The sequence below is a fragment of the Lissotriton vulgaris genome, chromosome 7, assembly GCF_964263255.1.
Source record: "Lissotriton vulgaris chromosome 7, aLisVul1.2, whole genome shotgun sequence".
Lineage (NCBI taxonomy): Eukaryota > Metazoa > Chordata > Amphibia > Caudata > Salamandridae > Lissotriton > Lissotriton vulgaris.
Window position 1 is genome coordinate 632,637,177 of NC_141695.1, and position 24,917 is coordinate 632,662,093.

A 24,917-nucleotide genomic window follows, 5' to 3' on the forward strand; every position below is an offset into this window, starting at 1 on the left:
GTGTGACCATTCACTCAGGATATGGGATGCCGATGAGTTAAAACATCTAAATCTTTCGCACAGTCACTTTTTAAAAAATAAATAAAGTCTTAATGTCTCACCACCTTGTAGTCAGTTTCCTTACGTCTTTATCGATGCTGACAACAATAGTTTGAGTGGGAGAAATATCTGCTTCAAATTTGCCATGTCTTGGGGTGTTCGAAAGTTGCCAGTTAAACTGTCAATTACGCGTGGCACCATATTGATCACAAAAATAGACAAACAAAAATGCCTCAAAACCCAGGTTATACATGCTTTACCATAGATGCATGACAGGTCACTGAGGATACCACCGATGGTGATGGCTGTTGTGAGGGAGAAAGTGCTGCTTGCGCCTGGGCACCTCCGTGAAATCCGACGCAGGAAGCGCTGACATGAGAAAACGTGCCCATACTGTGGGAGAACACACTAGTCTCACCTGTGCCACAGTAGTTGTAGAGAGGGTGAACTGTCACAGTGCAAAATCCATAGAGACGCAGTAGGGTGATCAGGCCAGCTGAATCTCACACGCTTTTGTGGCTGGAGACAATCAATCTCCAGATGACACAAAATGGTTATGTGGTGGTAGTGTTTCTCTGACAGAGAAAACGTCCGCACATACAAGTAATACAGTTCTCAAAGCACGTATACGTGTAATGTAAATTTTATGCAATTATTCATATGAGGTGCACTATTGTCCTGTTATACACCCACCACCAGGGGTGTTGAACTAGCAAAAATTGCTAATATTAAGAACCACAAAAGAAAACAGGTATATCAAGCACTCTCAAAATTACGTAGTATTCCAAATGATTATTATCATTCACAAGTGTTAAGGTTAGAGTTCATTGATAGGAAATGGACTTCCAAAAATACGGATCCAGACCAGATGTTAGACTTCAAATCTTTATTTCATATATATTACAGGTATTTCCAGCTTGTCCTGCCGACACGTGTTTCGTCTCATGGAGACTTTTTCAAGGCAAAAGAAAATTGTGCATTGATGTTAAGGGACACGAGTCTTGATTCTCCAGATGACAGCAAGATGGCAGTTGGCTCCTTCACAAGACAAACGCCCAGGGTACAGGCTGTCCAAGATGAAACGGACACTGGTGGGGTTTACTGGGCGTTTCTCGGATTTTAGCAGAACATTAGCTTACTCCTGTTTTAACTTTAACTGGGTTCCAGAACAGTCCTTGGTTTCCTTAATGCTGAGTTTCAATCCACTTTCCTTGCAGCGTAGGTTAGTCCAAGAAACGTCGCCAAACTGTGGTACACAAAATGATGATCAGTAGTCCAGGTGTAGTTGTAGACAACTCTTTATTGACAGGATAGGTAGGTGGCAAGATAGCAGGAGATAAGTTAGTAGAAAGAAACCCCACCAGGAGCGAGCTACCAGCTGCTCAGCCTGAGATGACTAACTGGCAATGTAGCTCCAGAAAGGCACTCAAATATTCTATGATGTCACTGGACATTCTGATGAAGTGGTAGAGAGGGAAGAGACATAGAAGTCATTTACCACAAAAACAAAAGTCAAAACCTCATTCTGTCAACAATTCTGTAGCAACAAACAGATGATTCACCTCCTCATGAACTAACCTTCTGAAGCTTGTCCTCGTTATAGACTGACTGCTATGTGAAACTGTTCAACTCAAACTCGTTTGGCAGAACCTCCCCGACATTCCTCACCATTGAAATTTCCAACTTCATACAAGGCATCCAAACATTCACGCATATATCCACCCCCTCCCCTCCTAGTGCTCCTCGCGCATTGTCCCTTCCAAAAGCGTCTCAATAGACATTTGGGTGAAACCCACAAACTGACAAAACCGCGTACAAGTCTCCAATGGTAAACACCTTATCTACAGCGGAGATGGCATTTTCAACCACAGCACCTTTCACAAACTACTTGTGTGCGCAACACATCTGCAAGCGTCAAAATATATACAAAGGGCTGTTATTCTTCTAATACTACAAATAAACCCAGAGTATGCAACACAAACACCTGGCGTTTATCAGCTTGTTAAAACAATGGTAGCAGTCTTTGTCTCACTCATAGTTCACTCTCCCTGTTTTCTACTATATGACTTGTCTTTTACATTTTCTCTGATCAGTTCTACCAGAACTTACCCTGATTACAGTGCATCTCAACACGCCTAATTTAATGCAGAATGTTCCCAATGTCCTAGAATTCGAACATCTTTCTTTGCGGTCCTTCCTCTAAAAATTGTGAGCTGCCTCAAAATATTCAGAACTTGAGACTCAACCACTCTCTAAGATTCATTTATGAACCTTATATTTTGCAGCCTCACTGCTAATCGCTTAGTAGCAAATATATACTTCGGGAGAAAGGAGTATGTTAAGTGAATGTCCACTAGAATCAAAATTTGCCTAGCCTTCGTGCTGGTAAGTTTCAATTCTATTAAGGACACGGAGGTGAGGATTATGCCTTCTTCCTTCGCTTTTTTTTTAAAGCAGCAATTTAAAACATCACAAAATCACATTTCCCATGAACACTGAGGAAATCAGAAAAGTCTTAACAGGAGTCCTTCCTCTCTGTCCACACTCCGACCAGCCACCATAGTCCATCTACGCTATTTCCTCTTCCTTTTTCTTCGCTCGGAGCACGTCCTGTCGAATGTCACACATCCTGTTTGGCACCATCATTTCCTGCAAAAGAGGCAGTGTCAGAGGCGGAACCGAAAGCCAATATAACATAGCACAAGGAATAATGTGTAGGTATCAAGGACCCCCTGATTATATAGAATTCAAGATTCCTAGGTCAGGGAAAATAACTGATCGGTAAACAACAACCTAGGCAATCATAATTAAAATACAATATTGAACAAAGATATTAAGGAAAGAGAGCTACCAGTGAAATCAGTTTCTAGTATTTATTAACATGTATATTAAAAAAAGACATAAATTTCATATATATAAAAAAGATTGTATCATCACATATCAAAGAATCAATATACATTAAAGTATACGAATCAATATAACACACAATTATTCATTCGTTTACTACATAAAATGGGAAAGTGGCATAATAAATCTCCTCGAGATTTATTATGCCACTATCCCATTTTATTTTATCTGCCTAGGTTGTTGTTTACCGATCACATAGCACAAGGAAAACATCAATTGTGCAACAACATCATCAACTCATGACTAAACTTAGAGAGACCCATGAATAGATTACTTACAGCCATACTGTTTAGTATCGATCCCGCCTCCTGCATTACCCAACGCACCCATCTGGCGATGGTCGGGGATGAGACTGCCTTGTACGGCTTGCATAGAGCAATGAGCAGTTGTCTCTCACCTGGCGGGCGAGATGCATCAGTCATCTCTTCATAGGCACAGATGCACTACACTACACACAGTTTAGGTGAGTCTGGAAAAGCTGGGTATGAAATAACCCTTGTGTTGGACTTGGTTCTTCTACCTACTGTGATAAATACCCCTTCCGGTGAAAAGACTCTGGCAGAAATGTCCAAGGCTCTTATGTCTGAGAAAGGCCTGCAGGAAACCAGACATAACAACATTGCCAACTTGTCTGTCACCTCTTTACGAGAGAGAAATCTATTTGGTTCCCAAGACAGAAAAAGGTTCAAAATCCTGTTCACATCCCAGAGGACGGAGTTCCGCGGTTCTGGGGGAATGTTCGCCGACAGGGGATCCCTGTACCACCATGTGACCGGCAGAGATCGCTGAACGGAAGGTGTTAATTGACCGATAGGCCAGCCCATCCTCTGCCAAACCTGAAAAAAAATTAAGGACATAGACTACATCTGCCCCCACGGGATCAACACTCCGTCACATACACCAACGACACCATTGGTGCCAGGCTGATCGATATCTCTTGGTCGTGCTATCTGCCCACGCCTTGGAGAGCAAGTCCTCAGCCTTTCCCGAAAGGCCTGGGAGCATCCAGCGACGCCGGAGATCCTCCAGGCCATCAACCTCGGCGTTCCTTCTTGTACTAGTCGATGATTGAGAAAAATATGAGGATAGTGGGGGAGTCGGATTGGAAAATCCCAAGAAAGTTCCAGTAGAACCGAAAACGAAACTTGAGACCTCCACCAAGGCGTGATCAAGCCCACCTCTGCCTGTTGATAGCCCAGCAGCATTGACACTCGCGTGATCATGGAAAACGGAGGGAAGGCATAGCCCTATTCTCCCTGCCAGTCCTGGAGAAAAGCATCTGTCGCCTCCGTCAGTGGATCCGGTCGCCAGCTAAAAAATCTTGGTAACTGATGATCCAGTCGCGACGCAAACCGGTCTACCGGGAAGGGGCCCCACGTTTCCAACAGGAGGGAAAAAACCTGAGGGTCCAGCTTCCAAATGCTGGCATCCAGTAGGGGACAGGAGTGCCAATCGGAAACCCGGTTGTCCAGGCAAAAGTGCCAAAAATCCTTGGCTAGATCCGCCAACATCCTGGGCCTGGTACCCTCCAGGTGGTTGATGTACCGTACCGCCGAGACATTGTCCATCCTGAGGAGGACACACAACGGCACTCTGTCCTTCGTCCAGCATTGAACTGCAAATGTACCCGCTAGTAACTCCGAGCAGTTGATGTGTAGCGACTGCTCATGAGTGGACCAGGCTCCACCTCTGGAAAACTCTCCGCACCTGGCCCCCCACCCGGAGCGACTGGCGTCAGACTCGATAAAAATATCTGGGCCTCAACCGAATATCGCACGGCCATTCCAGGCCTCCATTTGCTTGAGCCACCATTTCATCTCGTCCCTCACCTCGTCCAACAATGGAATCAACTGTGAATACGTCTACCCCTGTCTGAGGTGATACGCCTTCAGGCGCTGCATGGCCCGATAATGCAAGGGCCCGGGAAATATGACCTGAATTGACGAAGCGAGATGACGACCAATCGCGCCAACTGGCGTAAAGAGATCTGCAGTTTCGCCAAGGTCTGACTTAGCTCATGTCTGATCTTTGCCATCTTTCTGGCGGAAAGACACAGAGTGGAAGACAGGAAGTCGATATTGAAACCCAAAAAGGTTGCGCTTTGGACTGGGACCAGCAGGGACTTTTTCTCATTTATAACGAACCCCAAACCCTGAAGGAGGTTGACCGCGGTCTGCAATTGGGTTGACAGCCGCTTGGGGCACTGGTCTAGAAACAACATGTCGCCCAAGTAGATGATCATCCGCACTCCCCGAGCCCGCAGGAACTCCACTACAAGCCGAAGGACCTTCGTGAAGCACCACGGAGCGGAGGATAGACCGAAAGGGAGTGTGGTGAACTCATAAACCTGACCTTCCCACTTGAACTGCAGAAAATGCTGATGAGGGGGAAAAATAGGCACCATCAGGTTGGCATTCCTTCAGGTCAAGCCTGACCATCCAATTGAGTGGACGTAAGATGTCCCGGAGGAGGTGAATACCCTCCATTTTGAAGTGGCGGTACACCAGCCACTCGTTGAAGTCTTTTAAATTGATGACCGGACGTTGGTCACCGTCGACATTGTCGACTAAAAAGAGATTGCTGAGAAAACCACCTGGATGCTCTAGCATGTGACAAATCGCCCCTTTTTGGAGGAGGGCGAACACCTTGTTGTGCACCAAACCTGCATCGCGCTGCGAGAAAGTAATGGGACGGGGCGATATAGCTGATGTGGACGGCCATGAAACTCCAACTGGAAGCCCTGGACCGTCTGCAGCACCCAAGCATAGCTTATGAGGGAAACCCATGCCGTGAAGAATTGTGCCAAGCGCCCCCCCCACTTGTAAGCTCGCTGATGGCAGCACACTCTTCTCTTCCAGCACCTTGCTGCTGGCCTCTATGGCTTCCACGACCACTGAACTTCTGCCCTCTTGTTGGATAGAAGTTATTGAAGCGGGCGTTGTCCTGGAATTTCCCACGACTGGAGTCTTGCACCCGATCGGAGCTGGTGAAGTGGCTGAACCAGTGGCCTCTGCCTCGTCCAGCCCTCTCGAAAACCTGAGGGGTAAACACTTTCCGAATGTTGGATTGCCTCCTGTCAAGAGAGGTGAACGTTGCAACGGATTTCCCCAACTCCTTGACGAAGGGGTCTCCAAATAGGCCACCCTGGGCCACAGCACCTGCCTCCGAGGAGGCGAGGTCACCCAACTTGGGGTCTACCTTAATAAGGAGGGACCTCCGTCTCTCTGTGGAGAGCGCGCAGTTCGCATTCCCTATGAACACGATCGCAAGCTGCGCCCAATTGGAAAGAACCTCCGGGGAGATTAGGGCCCCATGACACCTTGGCCTCCTTAGCCATGTCTAATATCTTGGTAACAGGCCCTACTGCATCGAGCAGATTGTCTTGACAGGTGCGCCAAAAACAGCAGCTGAATGTATCTATTATGTCTAGGTGCTAGTGTCTGACCACAGAGAATAACAAAAACGGTCAGTACCCTTCTTAGGGTCCCTAACAAACTTCGCTAGAAATGTCGCTATCTTTGGGTCGATCTTCGGTGTCAACGCCACCTTCCCTTCCAAACTGGGGTGGGGACACTCCACCCGGAGGCTGCAAGCGTCTTTATCCATGGGCTTACACAGACGACTCGCCACATATTGGGCCACCTTGTCCCCATGGACCCAGTCTGAAGACCTCGGTTGGACGATATCGTCCGGATCCACCATGTCCGAAGACCCCGCTGGGGCAGTGGCCGGGGCTGGGAGCCAGGACCTAGAGGAACTCGCCTCCTTATCAGGATCGGGGGACTTCCCATCGTCAAGGCGATCAGGAGAGGAGGTCCGCGGGGTTGGTGGAGTACCCTAAGTAGGGTGCAATTGGACAGGTGGAGGGGCCGCCTGTGCCAAAAAGGCGCCTTTTAAGCGCGCAAAAGCATCTGTATCAACCACTTCTTGCTAGGTGGGGAAGAGGGAGTGGGGACAGGGGTGGGAGCAGGTGTAGGAATAGAAGCAGCCAACTTCGCATAAGCTTCGTCCAATCACTCTGACAGTCGCTGCTCAAGGGACCCAATTTCCTGATCTACAGCCTTATAAATAGAATTATCTACTGCCTGATAAAAATCATCATCCCAGGGGAGGTTTTTTAGGGGATCCTCCTCCTGGTACTGGCCTTGCTCCCCCTGCATGCTGAGGTAAGTTAGGCTCCGCAGGGACTAAAGGAGCTTCAGGCAGCGTGCGTGCAGTAGCACTAATGAAGAGCCCTGAAAAGGCACAAGATTAGGAGCTGGGAGGGAGCCCAGGCGAATGCAGGTGGCCAAAGGCGCACGATAAACGGGCAGAGCCCTGGGGACACTCCAGCCCTTTCTTGTCACAGAGCAAGCCACCCGGGACTGTGTCCCACAGCACCTGGTGCGTATTGCGATGCAGCAGGGTGTCAGAAGCAGCACTCAATACAGAGCCACAGAGGGCGTTCACAGATAAAATAGGGCAATACCGACCCCAAAGGGCGTCACACCGGGTGGCAAGAGGCAGGCGCCTCCTTGAGGGCAGCGATCGTCGGAAAACTCTGTGATGCGAGTTTTGAAACTCGGCTGCCCACAGAGAGGGATGTATGCCCCCTAGTGGTGGGAGGACCACACCGCACCAATCTCTGGGCAAAAAATCACGTTAGACATGCTCTAAGCAGCCCACGACCACAAGGGAATCTGTAAAGAAACAGATAAGCACAAGCGCTACCAGCAAATAACATCATAAACCCCCAAAAGAAAGGAGATAAGGAAAAAACGACTTAACTTGCTGCAGAGCAGCGAATGAAGAGGAAACAGCGTATATGGACTATGGTGGCTGGTCGGAGTGTGGACAGAGAGGAATGACTCCTGTTAAGACTTTTTTGATTTCCCAAGTGTTCATGGGACATGTAGTTTCATGAGGTTTTATGATGCGGCTGTAAAAAATAAAGCGAAGGAAGAAGGCATAATCCGAAGCCTCCGGTCCTGACATAGAATTTGAAATTGCCTATTACTCAGTCACCTTCGTGTAGCCATGAGCTTGTTCAGCAATGATTATCTGTTTCACAGCAAGCACCATTTGACACACACCCTCTTGCATGTGTACCTTCCTGGTTCATGCTGCAGATATCCACATAGACCGCTTCTTCCTTCAACATTTTCATTTCCTTATGCTACCTACTTTACCTACACACTCTGACAAGGTGGCCTTGTATGTCACCTCCCTTATAATGTTTCAGGGATTCTGCTCAGTAACGGCAGTATGCTTGGGACCAGAGAACATCAGCATGAAGAGACTGAGTCATCATACCCTGTCAGCATCTATGGACCAGAATCTGACTAGCTCATCATGCCTCACTTGCCCTCCTAACCATTCCAGAGAGATCAGTGATTTGGCACCTCAGTACACAACACTCTGTCCCTCTCATGGTCGCAGTAGCAGGTCACCTCATTTCGTTCTCTCATTCGTACTTGTCCACAATAAATAAAAATGAGACATGAGGAAAGTTTATACTATGTATTTAAACTATCAAGCTCTAATGTGCAATTGTTGCATCATAACTAGCAGAAAAATACAGTCCAGTAACATCATTAGCCATAGCTATTAGACCATATACAATTAAAAGCCCTGTCATATTATCTGACAGATTTGCCTAAACCCACCATCACTACATAAGCTAAATGATTGTAGATTACAGATCACTGGGCTTATGAGTGGACCGTATACCTTGGCATTCATAGATAGTTGTTCTACATCCCAGCTGCCACAGTTCTCTTGTCTAAGGACCTTTGCCCTGTCTGCTCGTCTCCACTCTTTAAGTGTTTAGAATGACATGTCTGGGGTTATATGACAAAACATGTGCTTTCAAAAACAGCAGCTGAATGTATCTATTATGTCTAGGTGCTACTGTCTGACCGCAGAGAATAACAAAAATCAATGTTGTTTGGCCTTGCCTAGACTGTGCAGACCAAATACCAGGAAAAGAACAGAATACTAAAACATGTGCTAACTATATGTGAAAACACAATGTGTCACAAACACAAGCTTGTGCTTTGATAACATGTGCAAAGCAGAAGGTGGCATGCTACGTGCATAGTTTGGCTAACCTAAACAACAATGTCCATGTAGGAAACACAGAACAATACTTTGTTCAAAGCCAAAAAATCCTTGAGTGATGCACCATGGTTTCACAACTATGAAGTTAACATTGAAGTCACATAGGGTTGGACTGGGAGCCGCGGAAGGGGACAGGTGCTGCCTGCACTGCTGCACACGCCACCACTGGGCACGAGCCGCAGGGCACACGAAAGTTGCAGGCCCTGTGCCCTCCCAGCCCTCGCCCTCCAATGTCTCCTCCCCGAGCCGGTTGTGAAGTTGCTTTCTGTTTTGCTTTTTTTTTTTTGATCCATTTCTTGTTATTTGTAGAGGCCATATGCAGTTTTGTTACATTTTGAACCTTGCCGTGGGCCATGCTGATGAGTGAACTCTGTGTTCTCATTTTGTCTCGTGCTGCTGGATAGGTAAGTGTGACTAGACTGTGTGTAAGGCGGTGACAGTCCCTTCTCAAGACAACGTCTGCGATTGTCCTGCTTAGGTCGTGTATCCTCGATTCGAGGTCCCTCTGCTCAGCCTCAGTTTCCAAGCACAGGACAACGCTGCCACTGGGCACGCCTGAGGCTGCCACACCCTGGGCTGCTGAAGGCTTCCCCTCAGTTGTGTAGAATAGGCCGGTCTTTTTCATTAGCTGGCATCAAGAAAGCCGTGAAACCTTCCAATGTTGTTTGAGCAGTCGTTGTTGCTAGCTGCCAAATGCCCACTGGATATCAAAGTTAAAATGACGGAGGGGCACCCGAGGACGCACCTGTGTCCACAAGGCGCACCTACGCCTATCTTGGTCGCATGTGCTGCCGTGGGGATCTTGCTTACACTGAGACCGGAAGAGTTTTACTCACGCTGGCCTGTTTCCAGCTGGAGAGTAGAACCTGAAGAAAGCAGAAAAGAGGCAGGTGGCACGGACTTCATCACAGGCTTCATTTAATTGCCTTTTCGCAGACTAAAGCCGTCAGGCTGAACTCTGGGCGCCGAGGAGGGTGATTAACTTGATCCCGACTGAAACTGCCAAGATAGTTGCGCCGGTTTGCTCTTACTCATTCCGGGGAGTTTTTGGAGCTGAACAAGTTCAGAACTGGATAAGCTACAAGCCCCTTTAGCCGCCTTCTCCGCTCCCACGAAGCGCTTACGCTGACGTCTGCCGAGAGTTTCTGACCAACACCGGACAAGGGCCTTGAAAAAGTCACTGGAGACTGGCAGAGCAAATACACGAGGAACACCTGTTGGGTCTCCCTTAAATTGTGGAAAGTAAAAGTGGCAGTTTTGTGTAGCACCCAATCAGCTTGTTCACGCTTTAACAGCAAATTCTTCTTGGCTGAACTAACGCCAAACAATATGCTAACCACATTCTTAGCTTAAGTTGCATCCTGAAAGAAATTGTTTCAGACATCGGCAAAACAGGATGAATATGCTGCACGTGGTTTCTTTTTATGTTGCCTACTGGTTAGGAAGAAGCCAGTGTAAGGGAGCCTTGTGCTAGAGAGGGAGAGAGCACAGAACTGCTGACCAAAGCGCTTGGTCACAGCCCTGCTCGTCTTTCAATGACTCCATGGACCGGTGGACACAATTATCTTAACGGCTATCCTCCATTTTATGTCACAGTCCACCCAAGCATGGCTTCTTTAGTGTCTGGTATTTCTGGACTTGCAGGCCTCGGTAGCGCTCTCCATTAGGTGGCTTCCCGTTCAATTCACTACTTACAGCGAAAGCTTTATTTTCTCACACCAACCCGAGCACAATTTCTGCCATTTGCTTGGCTCTTTCTAAAGTTTTATATATTGATTGAACTGCTTTTTATATGTAATCCTGTTAAAAACTAGTATTTGCAGTGCACTATGTCTCGCATTTGAGAGACTTTGAGCTATTGTCATCATAAATGACAATGCCTTTTATTTATGTGGTTGGAAAAGCTGCAAGCGGTGTATAAACATGCCCTTTGTACTTTTAGTCCTTGCTTACAAAAAGGAAGGCTGGCAGTAAAAGAGGCATAGTTACTGCCAGTGTTGCTTCTTGTAAGCAACAACTGTAAGTACAATGTACGTATTTACGCACTGCTTGCAGGTTTTTAAAATACATAAGTAAGACATTGGTATTTACAATGCCAATAGCTCAAACTCTTGCAAATGCGAGACCTATTGCATTGCAAATGCTTGTTTGAATGGGTAACTGGATTTCAGCCACCTCAGAACAATGCTGCTTTAAACCAAGAGAGTGTTTTACTAAAACTCCAATGCAAGCCAAGCAGTTGCCATTCCAATGTGGTGACCACAAATTACAGGCCCCTCTTGAACTATTTCAGGCCTAAGGCTCTCTTTCGGTAAGAAAAACGTCTTTACAAAAGAAGGAGCAAAAAACGCAACAAGCAGAGGTCTGCTGGCTTCTGAAATGACAGATTCCTGAAAATGTAGTAGTTTAGGGTATGACACCTGGCTATTCATGTATAATATCTCTCTTTCTTTCCTACAGCACCAAGATACTGCATTTAAGGGTGCACTAAATAAATGCACTTAAAATAACTGGGTTTCTTCCACCTCCAATGTTGGTAAGGCATACTGGCTACTAGATTCTAGCATGATGCTGGCTGACTTCAGATTAGCTTTATGCTGTCTTAATCGACCATACCACCTCTTCAACATGTGGGGTAAAGTGTTGATGTTTCTTTCTGAATTTAAAGTTATGATTCAGAGGGATGAACTTTGACCCCCTTAGCCTTCTCTACATCCCACTTGTAGGCTATAAAGGCTTCATCTCTTAGTACCACCTCTCAACAGCAACTGCTTCACTGACTCCTCTTCGCCATTTCAACATAAGAGAATCAGCAGATGGCAGTTGGCTGGCTGAACCATGGGACTTCATAGGAAGTAGCTGTTTTCCATGTCATCAGTGTCACCAGGCATGTAATAGAATGATTAAGATGTTGGTGAAAGGCGCATAGATGGCTGAAAGCCAACAGTTGCCAATAGAGACTAGGGATCTTTCCTGGAGGTGTGTCCATCTCGGAGGCTTCAGAATGGTCTTTCTTTCAGACACACTATTCACCTTGATGCCTTTACCTAGAAGGATAGCTGACTGTTTTTGAATAAGATGTGTTTTTTCAAATGATCTACTTTCTGTTGCTTTTATCTCTGCCACCTTCCAGAGGGGTGTTTGGCCTCTATTAAGAGGAACAATGGTCCTTAGCAGACTGAAGAATGAAAAACGAAAATACAATACAGGCCACAATAAGTTACTATATGAATCCACAGTCCAGCCGGACGAGGAGTTTTATTCAACAATACTTAAGAATTAGTCAGATAATTCTGAAACAACGGTTTCTATAATAGGGCACAAGCCTGTACCCTATATAGGAAAAGGAGTGTGTAGAACATAACAGATTAATCAAACAAAACATATAAACATAAATACAGTCAAAAACTTTGAGCTGTAGTCACTCGCATGTATTATATTATGCAGCGAGTTTAACCAGAAATAGAAACCACACAGGTTAGGCACAATGGAAAACTGTGGTTCTATTTACAAGTGTCGACGTTTCGATCCCATCGCTCATTATTCTCGGGATCACCATCAGGACCAAATAAATTACATTTGCCTGGTAAAAGTAATAATAGCCTTCTTGGGGTAAAGAACAGGGAGGGAAAATTACAGTGGTCTGTGAGAGACAGTTACGAAAATGAATACAACACTTAAGAAAACATTTAAGAAAACAGCATGGCAGCAAACTAATTAGTGACTTGAATGAAATAGTCATGCCGAATTTAGGTCGAAAGGAATCGTGTGTGGTTAAAAAGTGTCTTGACTTGTACATTTACATTTACATTTACATTTTGTACATTTACATTTACATTTAGTGGAGAAGTGTGGCTCAGGGGTTAGAGGCGGCAGACCCGGAAGCTGAGATCGGCCCTGGACCAGGGTTCAATTCCCCGCCTCGACGGGGGTTGGGCTCAATAATTCCACGGACTCGATAATTCTCGCTCCGGTGCCTACTCGACTCACGGGTTCACACTCTGCGACTCTGGGCAATAGCTTGCTTAATCTCCACAACGGCCCCTCGCGGCGGGATGCCTGGCTTTCACCTTGTGGATACCCTGCCGGGGTGTCTCACAGGGGAATACCAGGACGGGTTCCCTAAGCAAGCGCATAGATGCCTGCGATGTGGGCGATTTGCGCTATATAAATACATGTACATTTACATTTACCTAAAACAACATACTGTTGCTTGGGTGCAAGGCATATTTAGATTCGTGCTTAAGGTCCATACATATTGGCGCAGTGGCGGTTTGGGTGCTCGAAGCCACTTGTGGGCATTCATAAATATCGGAATTGCCCGAGGCTGACGGGTAAAGGTACCACTACCGTTAACCCCAATCACCCACGAATCATAGCGATATTTCAATAATACAGCGTTGGCGCGTGGAATAAGGAATTGGAAATAATACAGTGCATCATGCGAGTGACTCAGTAGGAGCCAAGGAAAGCGCACGGAGGGTCAGGGGAGTGAGCTGAACCATTTTGGATCTTACCCGAAACGATTTTGGGCGCTTGTTGCAGCCAAGGAAAACGGCGCCGTAGCCGCCAGATGGTTGCCGCTTTTAAGAACCAACCCTATGGTGGGAAGGAATGAACCGGGTTAGTTACCGTACTGGTAACTGGGAGTGAGGAAAGCTAAGGGTGATATTAGTAGAAGACACATACCAAGTGCGGCAGGCAGTTAGAAAACTTTGCGGTCGAGGGGATTTATTCTCCCGTATTATCCAGATAGTTATGAGCTCCCGGGGATCAGGATTGCTGCTGTGAGAAATTTAAGGAAGGAATAAGGCGTCTAAATTGAGAACCGCTAATTCCTCATGGTGATCAAGACCTCAAGGGGTCTGTTCTTACCTCAATTTTTGATGTGGAGGGCTGGAAACAGCAACGGTGTGCTGTCAACGTCAATGGCACGATGGCTTGTAAAGACAAGCTGGATTGCACACGGAGCTCCTAAATAGGGAAGCCAAAATGTCCGCCATTGCCGGGGGAGTCTAAATAAAGGAAGGACTCGTGCATGGTTTTACAAGGATAAAGTGTCACCATCTTGGAGTGGTGTATATTCCGTTTGAAAAGGTGCAAATGTACATGCAAGGGGCATACTGTGAGATGAGAAGCATGCAAAACCAACAATAAAATTGCAATAAGGAATATGCAAAGGCAGTGAATAATTACTAGTATCATTTAGCGTATAGAACTTGAAAAGTAAGGAATATAATTTCGAAAATTTTGAAAAAAATCTCAGCAGTTAGAGTTAATTAATTAAAATTTCCAGAACATTCTCATTTTGGCAAAGTCATGCAGTTCAGTACATTTGAATATAAAAACGGATTGGAATTGTGTTACTCCTATTGTTGACTAGAAGCAAAGTTTACAATAGGGAGGCCCAATCCTCATTTCTGTTAAGGCCACTCCTGATTGTGTCAAAGAAAATGATTACCTTAAGTTCTTCACGGTTTAGAAACTGTCCCATATTTCCTCCTCGTGGTGGCAATTTAAGTGCTTTCAAGACTGTCCATCGTATGTCATCTGCGTCATGGTTTTCCTCTGAGAAATGTTCAACCAATGGTGCGTTGGGTGTTTTACATCTTATTCGGCTCCTGTGCTGGCCAATTCTGGTTTTGACTTTGAGTCGTTTGTCCAATGTACAGTTTCTTGCATGGACAATGGATCAAATAAATGACATTTGTAGTGTTACAGTTGGAAAAAGTAAAACTTTTTCCTTCTAAAGTAAACTGGCAAACATTACAATTTCCACATTTTGAATGTCCTATGCCCGGAGCCATACCCCAAATAGAGTTGAGTGTGGCACTTGGTACACAAGAAGGGAGAGCTGCCCTGACAAGGTGATCTTTAAAATTCCTACTCTTCCGGAATGAGAATAGAGGCTTCTCTATGTTTAAAGAACCAGCGTTAATGACCGGCCAGTGTTTAGTTATCATTTTGCGCACTTCGTTGGACACTGGGGAAAAGGTAGTGACACAAGCTATTCTTGTTAACTCAGTCTTAGGTTTGGGGGTCAACAGTACCTCTCTAGGGCAGTACCATGCGCGTTTACACGCATTTTTCGCTGTCATTTTTGGGTATCCACGGTCTTTGAGTTTGGAGGAAAGAGTGGATGCTTCTCTGAAATAGTCCTCTCTAGTAGAACAATTTCGTCTGATTCTTAGGAATTGGGAATATGGAAGTGAGTCTCTAAGGACCCTTGGGTGGTTGCTTGAGTAGCTTAAAAGTGTGTTACGTTCTGTAGGCTTTCTATAGAGACGTGTAAGTAGCTCACCATTAGAATGAAAAATTGTGAGGTCCAGGAATGCTATCTCTGATTTATCAAAAGTAAAGGTAAATGAGAGGCCCGAGCAATTATTGTTGAGCCAATGGAGGAATTGTTGCAAAATCTCTGTGTCTTGTCTCCAAATAATAAAAATGTCGTCAATCTAACAACGCCAGACTTCAATGCCTGTGAAGAATGGGTTGGAATCTGTTAGAATGGACCCTGTCTCTAGTTGATCTATAAACAGAATGGCTAAATTTGGAGCAAAAATCGAACCCATTGAGGTGCCCTTGATTTGCTGATAGAATTGGTTGTCCAATGTAAAAAAGTTTTTCGTAAGGCAGAGCTCATGGAGTTGAAGAATAAACAGAGTGGGAACTGAGTGTGGGCGTGGACGAGCGTCAAGAGTTCTTTGTATGACTAAGAGTGCTGCAGTCAGTGGAATGTGTGTGTACAAAGACTCCACGTCCATGGTGCATAGTGTATAGATGTTGGGTTATAGGGATAGTGCTCAATCAGATAAATCTGATAAATATTACTCTCTGTTAAGGGTGTTAGCTGTGAATTAGCCAAGCCATGATTCATGGGAATTGATACTCTCTGAAATCAGTTCTTCTACAAAGAGCCGTTGGACAAGCATTTAGTTTGCGCAATGAGGATTTTCCCTTTTTTATGTATATCTTTAATCTGTCCTTTCAGGAGTAGAGAAGCAGGGTGAAAATTCACTCCTGCACCATTGGTCACAGCTGCCTGTGATTTGATTGTATGTTACTAGTTGATACAAGGTAAGGAGGTTTGGAGACTGAAGCTCTGCAGGGGAACCCTTGTGTCGCCCCCTAATTTCCCTATAAACTTTGTGAGTTTTCAAGAGTGTAAACATTTTTAATTTAGAGGTGGCTTGGGGAAAATTGATGGTGTGCGGAATGATCAAGAGCACTCCTAGTCAACCCTATTCCTTGTGCTTGAGCGCAGACATCTGTTTTCATCTTCACTAGGATTGCCCCAGAATGCCTACTTATCTAGAGTTTGATTGAAGACCTAGTCAGTACTCTACAGGGAGAGCTAGTAAAGGTTTCAGAATGTTCTGAAGGTATGAACAAACTGATGTGGACGGTCCCTGTTCTGCATTTCTTCCAAAGCTCTGATCTTTTGGAGAAATCACAATAGTATATTTGTAAACACAGACACTTCTCCCAATTCTTAAAGTTTTTGTTTTGGTAGCTGGAAAAATATATTTGACTATGTTTTAATGCAGAAAGAGGCATAAAAGTAAGGTAAAACCCAGCAGGAACAAGAGAAATTAAACTGTCCTTCCTCTCCCTCTTCTTTGTATATTTATCTTGCAATTCCTGTTTATGTTTCCTTCTTTAAGGAGTTATGGCAGGATCGGTATGTCCACCTGAAGTCATGAAGAAGGTGATAAACAGTCTCCACATGAAAGAGATTGTGGTAAGTCTCTGCTATCTATGGTTTGCATCTGTATGTGGGCTTCTTACTGTTTTATTGTACTTCTAAGAAGTTCAGTTTTGCAAAAATGATCTTCTACAGGTTTTATACTATTTCTATCATGTAGATACGTCTTTTATGTAGAACGTCTGTAGTCCAACGAAGTGCATATAATTCTTCCGTGATGATTAAAGAGGTTTCTTGAGTGGTGATTAGCTAGAGTGGCTATGTATCAGCAGAGAAAACATCATCTCCTGATGGAGTCAATCTTAGCATTCTCAGACGTGTCTTTCCTGTCTATACTTTACTTACATTAAACCCTAAACCAGCAATGGATCAGCGTGTTCCCAGAATTGGCACATATTATGCCATAAATGTTAAAGTTAAACTGGACACTGAGATAAGAGAGACTGTTAAAAAAAGACTACACTCAAAATCAAAAGAGGCAAAGGAGAGAGGGGAAACTACAACACAGTGCTTTAAAAAAACAACCTTAATGAAGTACCACTGGTGTTGAAGTGTAAAGAGCACCGAACTTAATTGATGAGCACAAGGGTGTTGAATTTGATAAAATATCTACTTGTCCAAAGGACGTAATGATTAAAAAATGTACTCATCCTGTAAAAAGTCAATGTATGCCTTTTGGTGACATGCAGTAAGGTGACAAATTATAGCAACATTTTCATTATGTGAAAACACTGATAGTAGGCTCTCTCTGAGAGCTTATTACGCCAGAGCTCATATTATATCTGTCAAGACTCTGATGTTGCTATCTTTACAGAAATATACATATAAGATTGTAAGTATGAAGGAAGCTGTAGTTCCAGTGTTGGAATGCCTTGTGACTCTGTGCATACCCACAAACTTAAATACTTAGGTATATTTACCAACTCCTCAAAAGTGGAAAATGTTTGAATTTTACTCTTGGCAAGGCCAGGAACAAAACTTTTTTCCAGGGTGGGGAAATAAGTGGGCTTCGAGAAAGTGAAGGGACAGTGAATTAGCATTCACTCAACCGATTTTACCATAAGCAAAAGTATGTTTGAATATTTGCTCATGCAAAAATGGAACTCTATGTCAGTATTTGAGTTCTTTACTTCCATATTCAAGTAGCGTTACAAGCTCCAATAAGCATAGTACCAGCAGATTTTAAAAAACTCAAGACAACATGAAAGAATTACAAGTCACTGAGACATGAGCCCCCACTACTATGTTCATCAATTTTCCTCCATAACTTTGGTCTTTTCTCTGAGTGGTTTTCTTTTGTTCTTGCTGTGGTGGCAGTTAATTAGTTCTGGGAGGTCTGGTTGTTATTGCATTTTGTCTGTTAACCTGCTTTGGTTTTTGGTTCCATGACCTGCGTGTCGCAAGTCTTTCCCTGCAGCGGCACGTAAGCATGGTGTTTATGCTTTGTGGGAGGGATGGTTCTCCAAGCACCATAGGGCACTGTCGAGCAGGACCTTCTGTGTGCCACCGATGCATGAGGCATAGAGTTGGCAGATGGCTCAGAGTGGTTTGCTGTGCACCCACATTTCTGTATAGAGAACTTCAGTAATAGTTTCAATTTTCTTTCTATTCTACACTATGGAAGGCCTTAGATAGTTCAGTGCATTACAGACTTAGTGACCAGTGGCACAAACCTCTCCTACTCCTCTTCTGGCCTGATGCTACTTGTCTGAGGGGTGCACTGTTGGTAAAACTCCTCCTTTTTCTGCTTGGTATCATCTTAACTGGATTCCATAATGATGGTTTTTATTACTCTGATAAGACTCTCCCAGCGGCCCTTGCCTCCTCATTGAGGCCCTACAATCCCAGGGCAGGCTACTGATAATCCTGTCAACATACCATTCTGAACTCCTCTATTGGCTGAAACAAAGGTCAAGAGGACAAAAGAAGGCCACCTTAATGCTTTTAGTGTTTGCAAACCAAGTTTTGGAGACCACTGGGAATTCCCTTCCCCTTATCACTGTGGACCAATGGGTTGACACAGTGTTGAAAATTGAGGTTCCTGGTTGGCAAAATATATGCAAAAAACCTAAGGCACTAAAAGGAGGGTTGCTCCTCATGTGTCCGAAGGGCAGAGAGGAACTCTCTGGTGGGAGTACGTCTTCCCTGGGTGAACTTGTAATCACAAAAGGTACCCCACTATATGTTGAGATAACATTAAATAACCCTAGGGAGATGATTGATGAAGTGACCTAGATGTTACCCACTGGGTTGTGGGAAAGGAAAAAAATCCTTTTTGTTTTAATGACCCTCACACCCTAGTGGTGTCATGCTTCATCATCGGGTCACCCTGTCCCCTAAAAGTCAGGGTGGGCTCAACCATATCTCGGGAAGCGCTTGCAAGATCTGGCCAGGGGGTATTATAGAATAAAAATCCTCAGGCTTTACCCGGTATCCCTTTATTCTTGGAACAGCATGGGATATTAAAATAATTAAGCATATACAAGGGTCAATTGGATGTATTATCAGTCCTATGACCCTATTGCCAACATGTTTCAGCCCGTCAACTGGCCTTTCAAAGGTCCTAGGCTTTCTTTAGGGCTATATGAATATAGAGGTTCCCTCCTTGGTATGTGCAGAAGTAAATTATCACACTGCTCCAGTGACTAAAAAGGGCAGATAGCTGCTCCTTTTGCATAAATAAATATACACTTATCTTTAATGTTAAGGATCTTGTTCCTTCTTCTCCATCTACAAAGACAAAAGCGGAGAAAAAAGACAAAACATAACACAACAACTTTTTTTGCAATCATCGTTGTATCTCCAAGGTGATGTGCTTACAAAATTCACCCATGCTCATCCGTTTTTCTGGGTGATTTAAGCCATCAGTCCTAAAAAGTGTCAGCTGCACACTCCTTCCTGTTATCTCGTATCAATATCACTATTGTGATGAGTTTGTAATGTATACTGTGTAGTGGCAATATACATCGCATTCTATCCTTATTCAGTACTAGTGTACAGATAAGTGCTTGAGAAATATTGTCATCCCTTTCACTTCTACCCATGCCAAAGTTAAAACACTAACATCCATTGTGCAGGCATACTTTATGTACATTCATCTCCCGATCTGGGAGAGGTAACACTTCACGGGGTATGTAGTCAAAGGGGTAGCCCTCTAGTCAGACACTGTTTGTTGCGTTTGGTTTGTCGATGATAAAAAAGGTTCCATACCAGCATGAAACAAAAGGAGGTAAAAATGAGCGTGGGTAAGTCTTGTGATATTACTGGTACTTCTCCCTGTCCCCACATACCATTGCAGGCCGTGATTGCCATCACTCCTATGAGTACTCACGTCGCCAAAGGTCCTGCCCCACTCCTACACCTGTTTGGTACTACACCCTGGGCTTGCGCAGCGATCCCGGTTCATCTCCCGGTTTTAATGGAGCCGCTTTGTTCCACGTTTCATTGCTAGAATGTATGTATGGAGACACCCGCCTCACGCCGTGATAACTGAATTTTAATCATCCACTGTACGGATGTAAATAAACACTACGCATGTGCTTTTATTAAATTAATGGCACTCCATACTACTCGGTAACACAGTTCTGTGTTTTTATCCCTGCATACTCAGGCAACGCGATATTACGTATTTGATGACCGCTAAAGGTGTATAATGCCTCTATAGTTATTTGTTAACAGAATTGTGGCGAACCGTTATGTTCTCAGTATAGACCTAGCAGGGGTGTCTAAAATAGATTCTGGGTTTGTCATTCCTTAGTGAACAGGACTGTACCCCGATCACATGGGCTCAGCGCTTAACAGGTAACGGGAACACTTATGGGTCACATGGATTCATAGATATTAAAATATGTTCTTGGACCGGTTGTCCTGGTGTAATTGTCAAATGTATCCTGGCAATTCTGTTACCTCCTATTGTGCCAGATTTATTTCTAATAGTTGTCAAAACAGGCATTTTGGGAAGTCCATTGCTGTATGTGTCCTTGTGATTATTTTTGGACCGACCTTGTGGTGTCATTACATAGTAAATGTGCTTATCTGAACACAAGTTGTTATTTCATGATTCGTGCCATTTATATACTATATGTGGTTTAATTGATTCCAAGGTATTGAATCATTTAAGCCCTTCTCTTGGGTTCTCAAGCGGTAAACCCACTGTTGTTTGTGTTCGAGAAGTCTTAACCAGATTGCCACCTCCATTTATCTGTTCAATCACTGTCCAGCTAAGCTCATTATCTGAATGGTTCTTTTCCAGATAATGGGACGTGAGTTTTGTTGATGTAATTGCCCCCTGATTGTACTGCGGTGCTCGCTCATGCAGACCTTGCTTTTTCTGTTGGTCATTCCCACGTACATCAATTTGCACGGGCAAGTAATGACATACATCACATGTTGTGAGTTACAATTTGTGTGTGCTCCTTGTTCCCACGGATAACCTAAGCCTAGGTTAATTTCTTTTGTATATTTGGTGAAAGGGCATACCACACAATTTCCACAGTGGTGGTGGCCCCTAGCAGGAGGTTGGTTCCACAGTGTTAAAAGGGAATTGTTTTTTGGTCTGAACTCATCGGTATGTACCAAGGAATCTCGCAAGCTTCTGTTTCTCTTAAAGGAGAACATTTGTTTCGCAAAAGTTAATGTGTTTGAAGTTAGGATAGGACATTTCTTATAAATGATCTTTTTAATCTCATTTGACGATGAATTGTATGTTGTGACACATATCAATAAATTGGTTTCTGATTTCTGGTTGGTCTCGAGAAGAGCTGGCCTAGGTGTTTTCCTTGTGCGGACACGCACAGTCCTATTCAGGTGCAAGTGTCAACTCCTCCCTTCCAATCTGCACGTGAAAGGCAATCAGGATACAACTAGCTCCCTTTGTGTGACTGTCTTGGGGGAGTGCACAAAGCCCAGCTATCACCCAATCCAGATGCATATTCAGAGGCACAGAATAGTTATAGTAAGAAAATTATAAGCTTTCTGAAAGTGGCATTTTCAGACTTACAATTTAAAATTCGATTTCACCATGAGTTGTGATTTTAAATTGACAGAGACACCAAACTCCAAATCTCTATCTTTTCCTAATTGAAAATTACACTTAAAAGAGGTTTTAAGGCAAACCCAATGTTAACATATGGGAGTGCTAGGCCTTGCAATAGTGAAAAACGAATGTAACTGTTTTGCTACCAGTACATGTCCCACCTTTTAAATACACTGCACTGTGCCCATAGGGCCGTCTAGGACCTACTTTAGGGATGACTTGAATGTAAAAAAAGGGAAGGGTTGGGCCTGGCAAGTAGGTTAACTTGCCATGTCGAAATGAAGTTTAAAACTACACAAACAGGCTATGCAGTGGCAGGCCTGAGACATGTTTACAGGGTTACTGAAGTGGGTGGCACAATCCGTGCTACAGGCCCACTAGTAGCATTTAATTTACAGGCCCTGGGCACCTAGACTGCATTTTACCAGGGGCTTATAAGTAAGGCAAATATGCTAAACATGTGTAAACCAATATACCATGTTTGAGGTATAGAGCACAAGCACTTTAGCACTGGTTAGCAGTGGTAAAGTGCCCAGAGTCCCAAAACCAACACAAATGAGGTCAGAAAAAAGGGGAGGACGAAGGCAAAAGGTTTGGGGGTGAACCTGCAGAAAACTACATTTCCAACACGCAGGTTAAGACACAGGGGCCTCTGATGAAGAATCTGGCCTCAGAACACCACTTGCAGCCTTATTTACCCTGTAAGCATCCTAGACTAGTGAACCCAGCTGCTAGTCCTGCCAAGGATTCCAATATATTGGAGTGAGAAGACCTCTTCCACTCTTAGGTTGTCTCCGGCCCCCTCCAGAGAGAAACTTCACCCAATACAGGGCACGCAATTTGAGGAAACCTCTCCATAAGGGGCTTAGGGCTGCCTACGGTCAAGGTGCCATTGACCTTCTCTAAAGGGGCAGGTTACGACCACTCCTGAAATTGATGGCAAGATACGGACTTTTCTCTTCATGTTCTTCAAGTATCCCAAGCAAGGGATCAACAGGTGGATGTGTTGACATACTATACTATAGAATTTGTAAAGCGCATGGAAACCCGAAGGGATCCCAGCTCTAGTTCAAAGAGGATGCATCATATAGAACAGGGAAGACATCTAGGAGCAATTACTAATTAAAGTACCAAGTTTTAAGAGCTTTTTTGTCACTCGGATGTCTAGGGGGAGGGAATTCTGAGCTTAGCTGCATTAAAACTGAAGGACCGTCTTCTAGTTCTACTCTTTTGACAATTGGGGCAGTCCCCAATTGGAGGTTTGAAGATCGAAGTGGTCTATTGGGCATGCAGGAAGTGGCAAACTGACCTAAAATTGGTGGGTCTTGTCCATGTAAAGCATGGAGTGAAATGCATAGTGACTTGAATTCTATTCTTTGGATGATGGGGAGCAAGTGCAGGTCTCTCAAGTCCTGTCTAACTGACTGTGATCTTGGGATTCGAAGTAGCGCGCATTCGAATGCATTTAGCACGACTTGAAGTTTCTGAATCACTCCTTTGGGAGACCCCAACTACACTGAGTTTCCATAGTCTAAGTGGGAAAGAACAAGGACCTGTACCACAGCCCGTCTTGAGTTCTGTGGAAGCAAAAGCTGAATCTTACGCAACATCCTCAACCCTCCAAAGCAGCTAGCAGATATTTTGGTGGCCTGGGCTTCCATTCTTAAAATGCTTCTAGTCACATCCCTGTTTATGACCACCTTAGAAACGGCAGGGGGGGCCAAGGCTAGAATGCCAGCCCAGGACTTGTTGAGTGGTGAGGTTGCTTCCAAGAATCATTAATTCTGTGTTAGTTCCATTAAGCTTAAAGCAAAACTTGTTCATCCATCTGGCCACCTGTTCCAGGCTAGGTCCAAGGGTGGAAGAGAAAAGGACCAGAGTCTGGGGCAAGGGAGAAGACCAGCTGGCTGTCATCTACATATAAGACTATAGAGATTTCATAGGGGACAGGTATATATTAGAAAGTGTTGAACTGAGTGAGGACCCCTGCTGGACACCACAAATGACAGACAAGGTTTCCAATGAGCAATCTTTATCAAGGACCTGGATTGTTCGTTCCTTCAGAAAGGAACTCAGAGTCCAGGGCTTTTCTAGCAATTATGGCCTTGCCAACCTGTGGTCAACAGTGTCAAAGGTTGCACTAAGATCCAAAAATATGATAGCCACCATATCTCCGCGATCCCATCTTCTTTTAGCCTCATCAAACACAGCCAGAAGACCACTTTCTGTGCTGTGTTTGGGCCTGAAGCCCATTTGTGTGTGGTGCAAAATGTAGTTAGCCTCCAGGAAATCTGATATACATTTGTTGACATAGTTTTCTGTCACTTTGCTAAGAACAGGGAGCAGTGAGATAGGGTGATAATTTCCTAAACAATCGGGGTCTAGGTTGTGCTTCTTTTAGGTCAGCTCTAACCATCTCATGGTTCCAGGATAGGGCCACAGTACTCATTTCCAAGGAAAGATTAATCGTGTCTAGCAAAGTGGGGAAGATGATTTTAGGCTCCAGAGCAATAATTCTCAGGGATGCCGGATCCATCAGGGATCCTGACTTGATTTCCTGAACAGGGTGGTGAACTCATACAGGGAAAGGGGAGTACATTGGGAGAGCATATGGAGATGTCTCTCCTGACTTTTATTTAACAAAATGGAGTTACCACTTTCATTGATCACCTTAAACTAACAATAAATGTCATGAATTTTAGTATTGAAGTAGGTGGCTAAAGTATTGTGTTATAATGATTCATTGTGCTATGTACATCTGCTCGTGCCTGTGCATTCTGGTCTCCATGGTAATGTCTTGTGTGAGGCAGTTGGAGACTGGAGAGCTGACAGGCTGGCAGAGAAAGTAGGCGGTGCTACCTGAAGCCAATAAACTTCTTCAAAAGATTACCCAGTGTCTGGCTCCTTAACACTGGCGACGAGTGACACTTGTGGGGGACAAGCTCACCATCAATTCCCTTGTTTAGACCCACTAATGTCTATTTTGTAGAAATTTTTCTTTGTGGCCACCGAAGATTGCAGTTTTACTGCTGTATTTAGAAGTATTGATTTGTCTACACGCATAGCAGGTAAATCTGAAAATTTCAACTTCTTTACCTTGTTTTTGGGATCCGAGCGTGTGAGCCGTTGTGC

General features: G+C 44.4%; 2 protein-coding genes across 2 annotated transcripts in view; one reads left to right on the top strand and one right to left on the bottom strand.

Moving 5' to 3' along the window:
- The window catches only part of ACSF2 (acyl-CoA synthetase family member 2), a 652,634-nt gene that overhangs the window by 396,585 nt on the left and 231,132 nt on the right, over positions 1-24,917 (top strand). Inside the window, exon 10 of the mRNA XM_086930824.1 lies at positions 16,710-16,786. Coding sequence (XP_086786950.1) covers positions 16,710-16,786 — 77 coding nt within the window. The remainder of the gene's footprint in view (positions 1-16,709; positions 16,787-24,917) is intronic.
- The window catches only part of CHAD (chondroadherin), a 96,726-nt gene continuing 74,401 nt past the window's right edge, over positions 2,593-24,917 (bottom strand). Inside the window, exon 4 of the mRNA XM_086930827.1 lies at positions 2,593-2,688. The gene's annotated coding sequence lies outside the window, so the exon portion shown is untranslated. The remainder of the gene's footprint in view (positions 2,689-24,917) is intronic.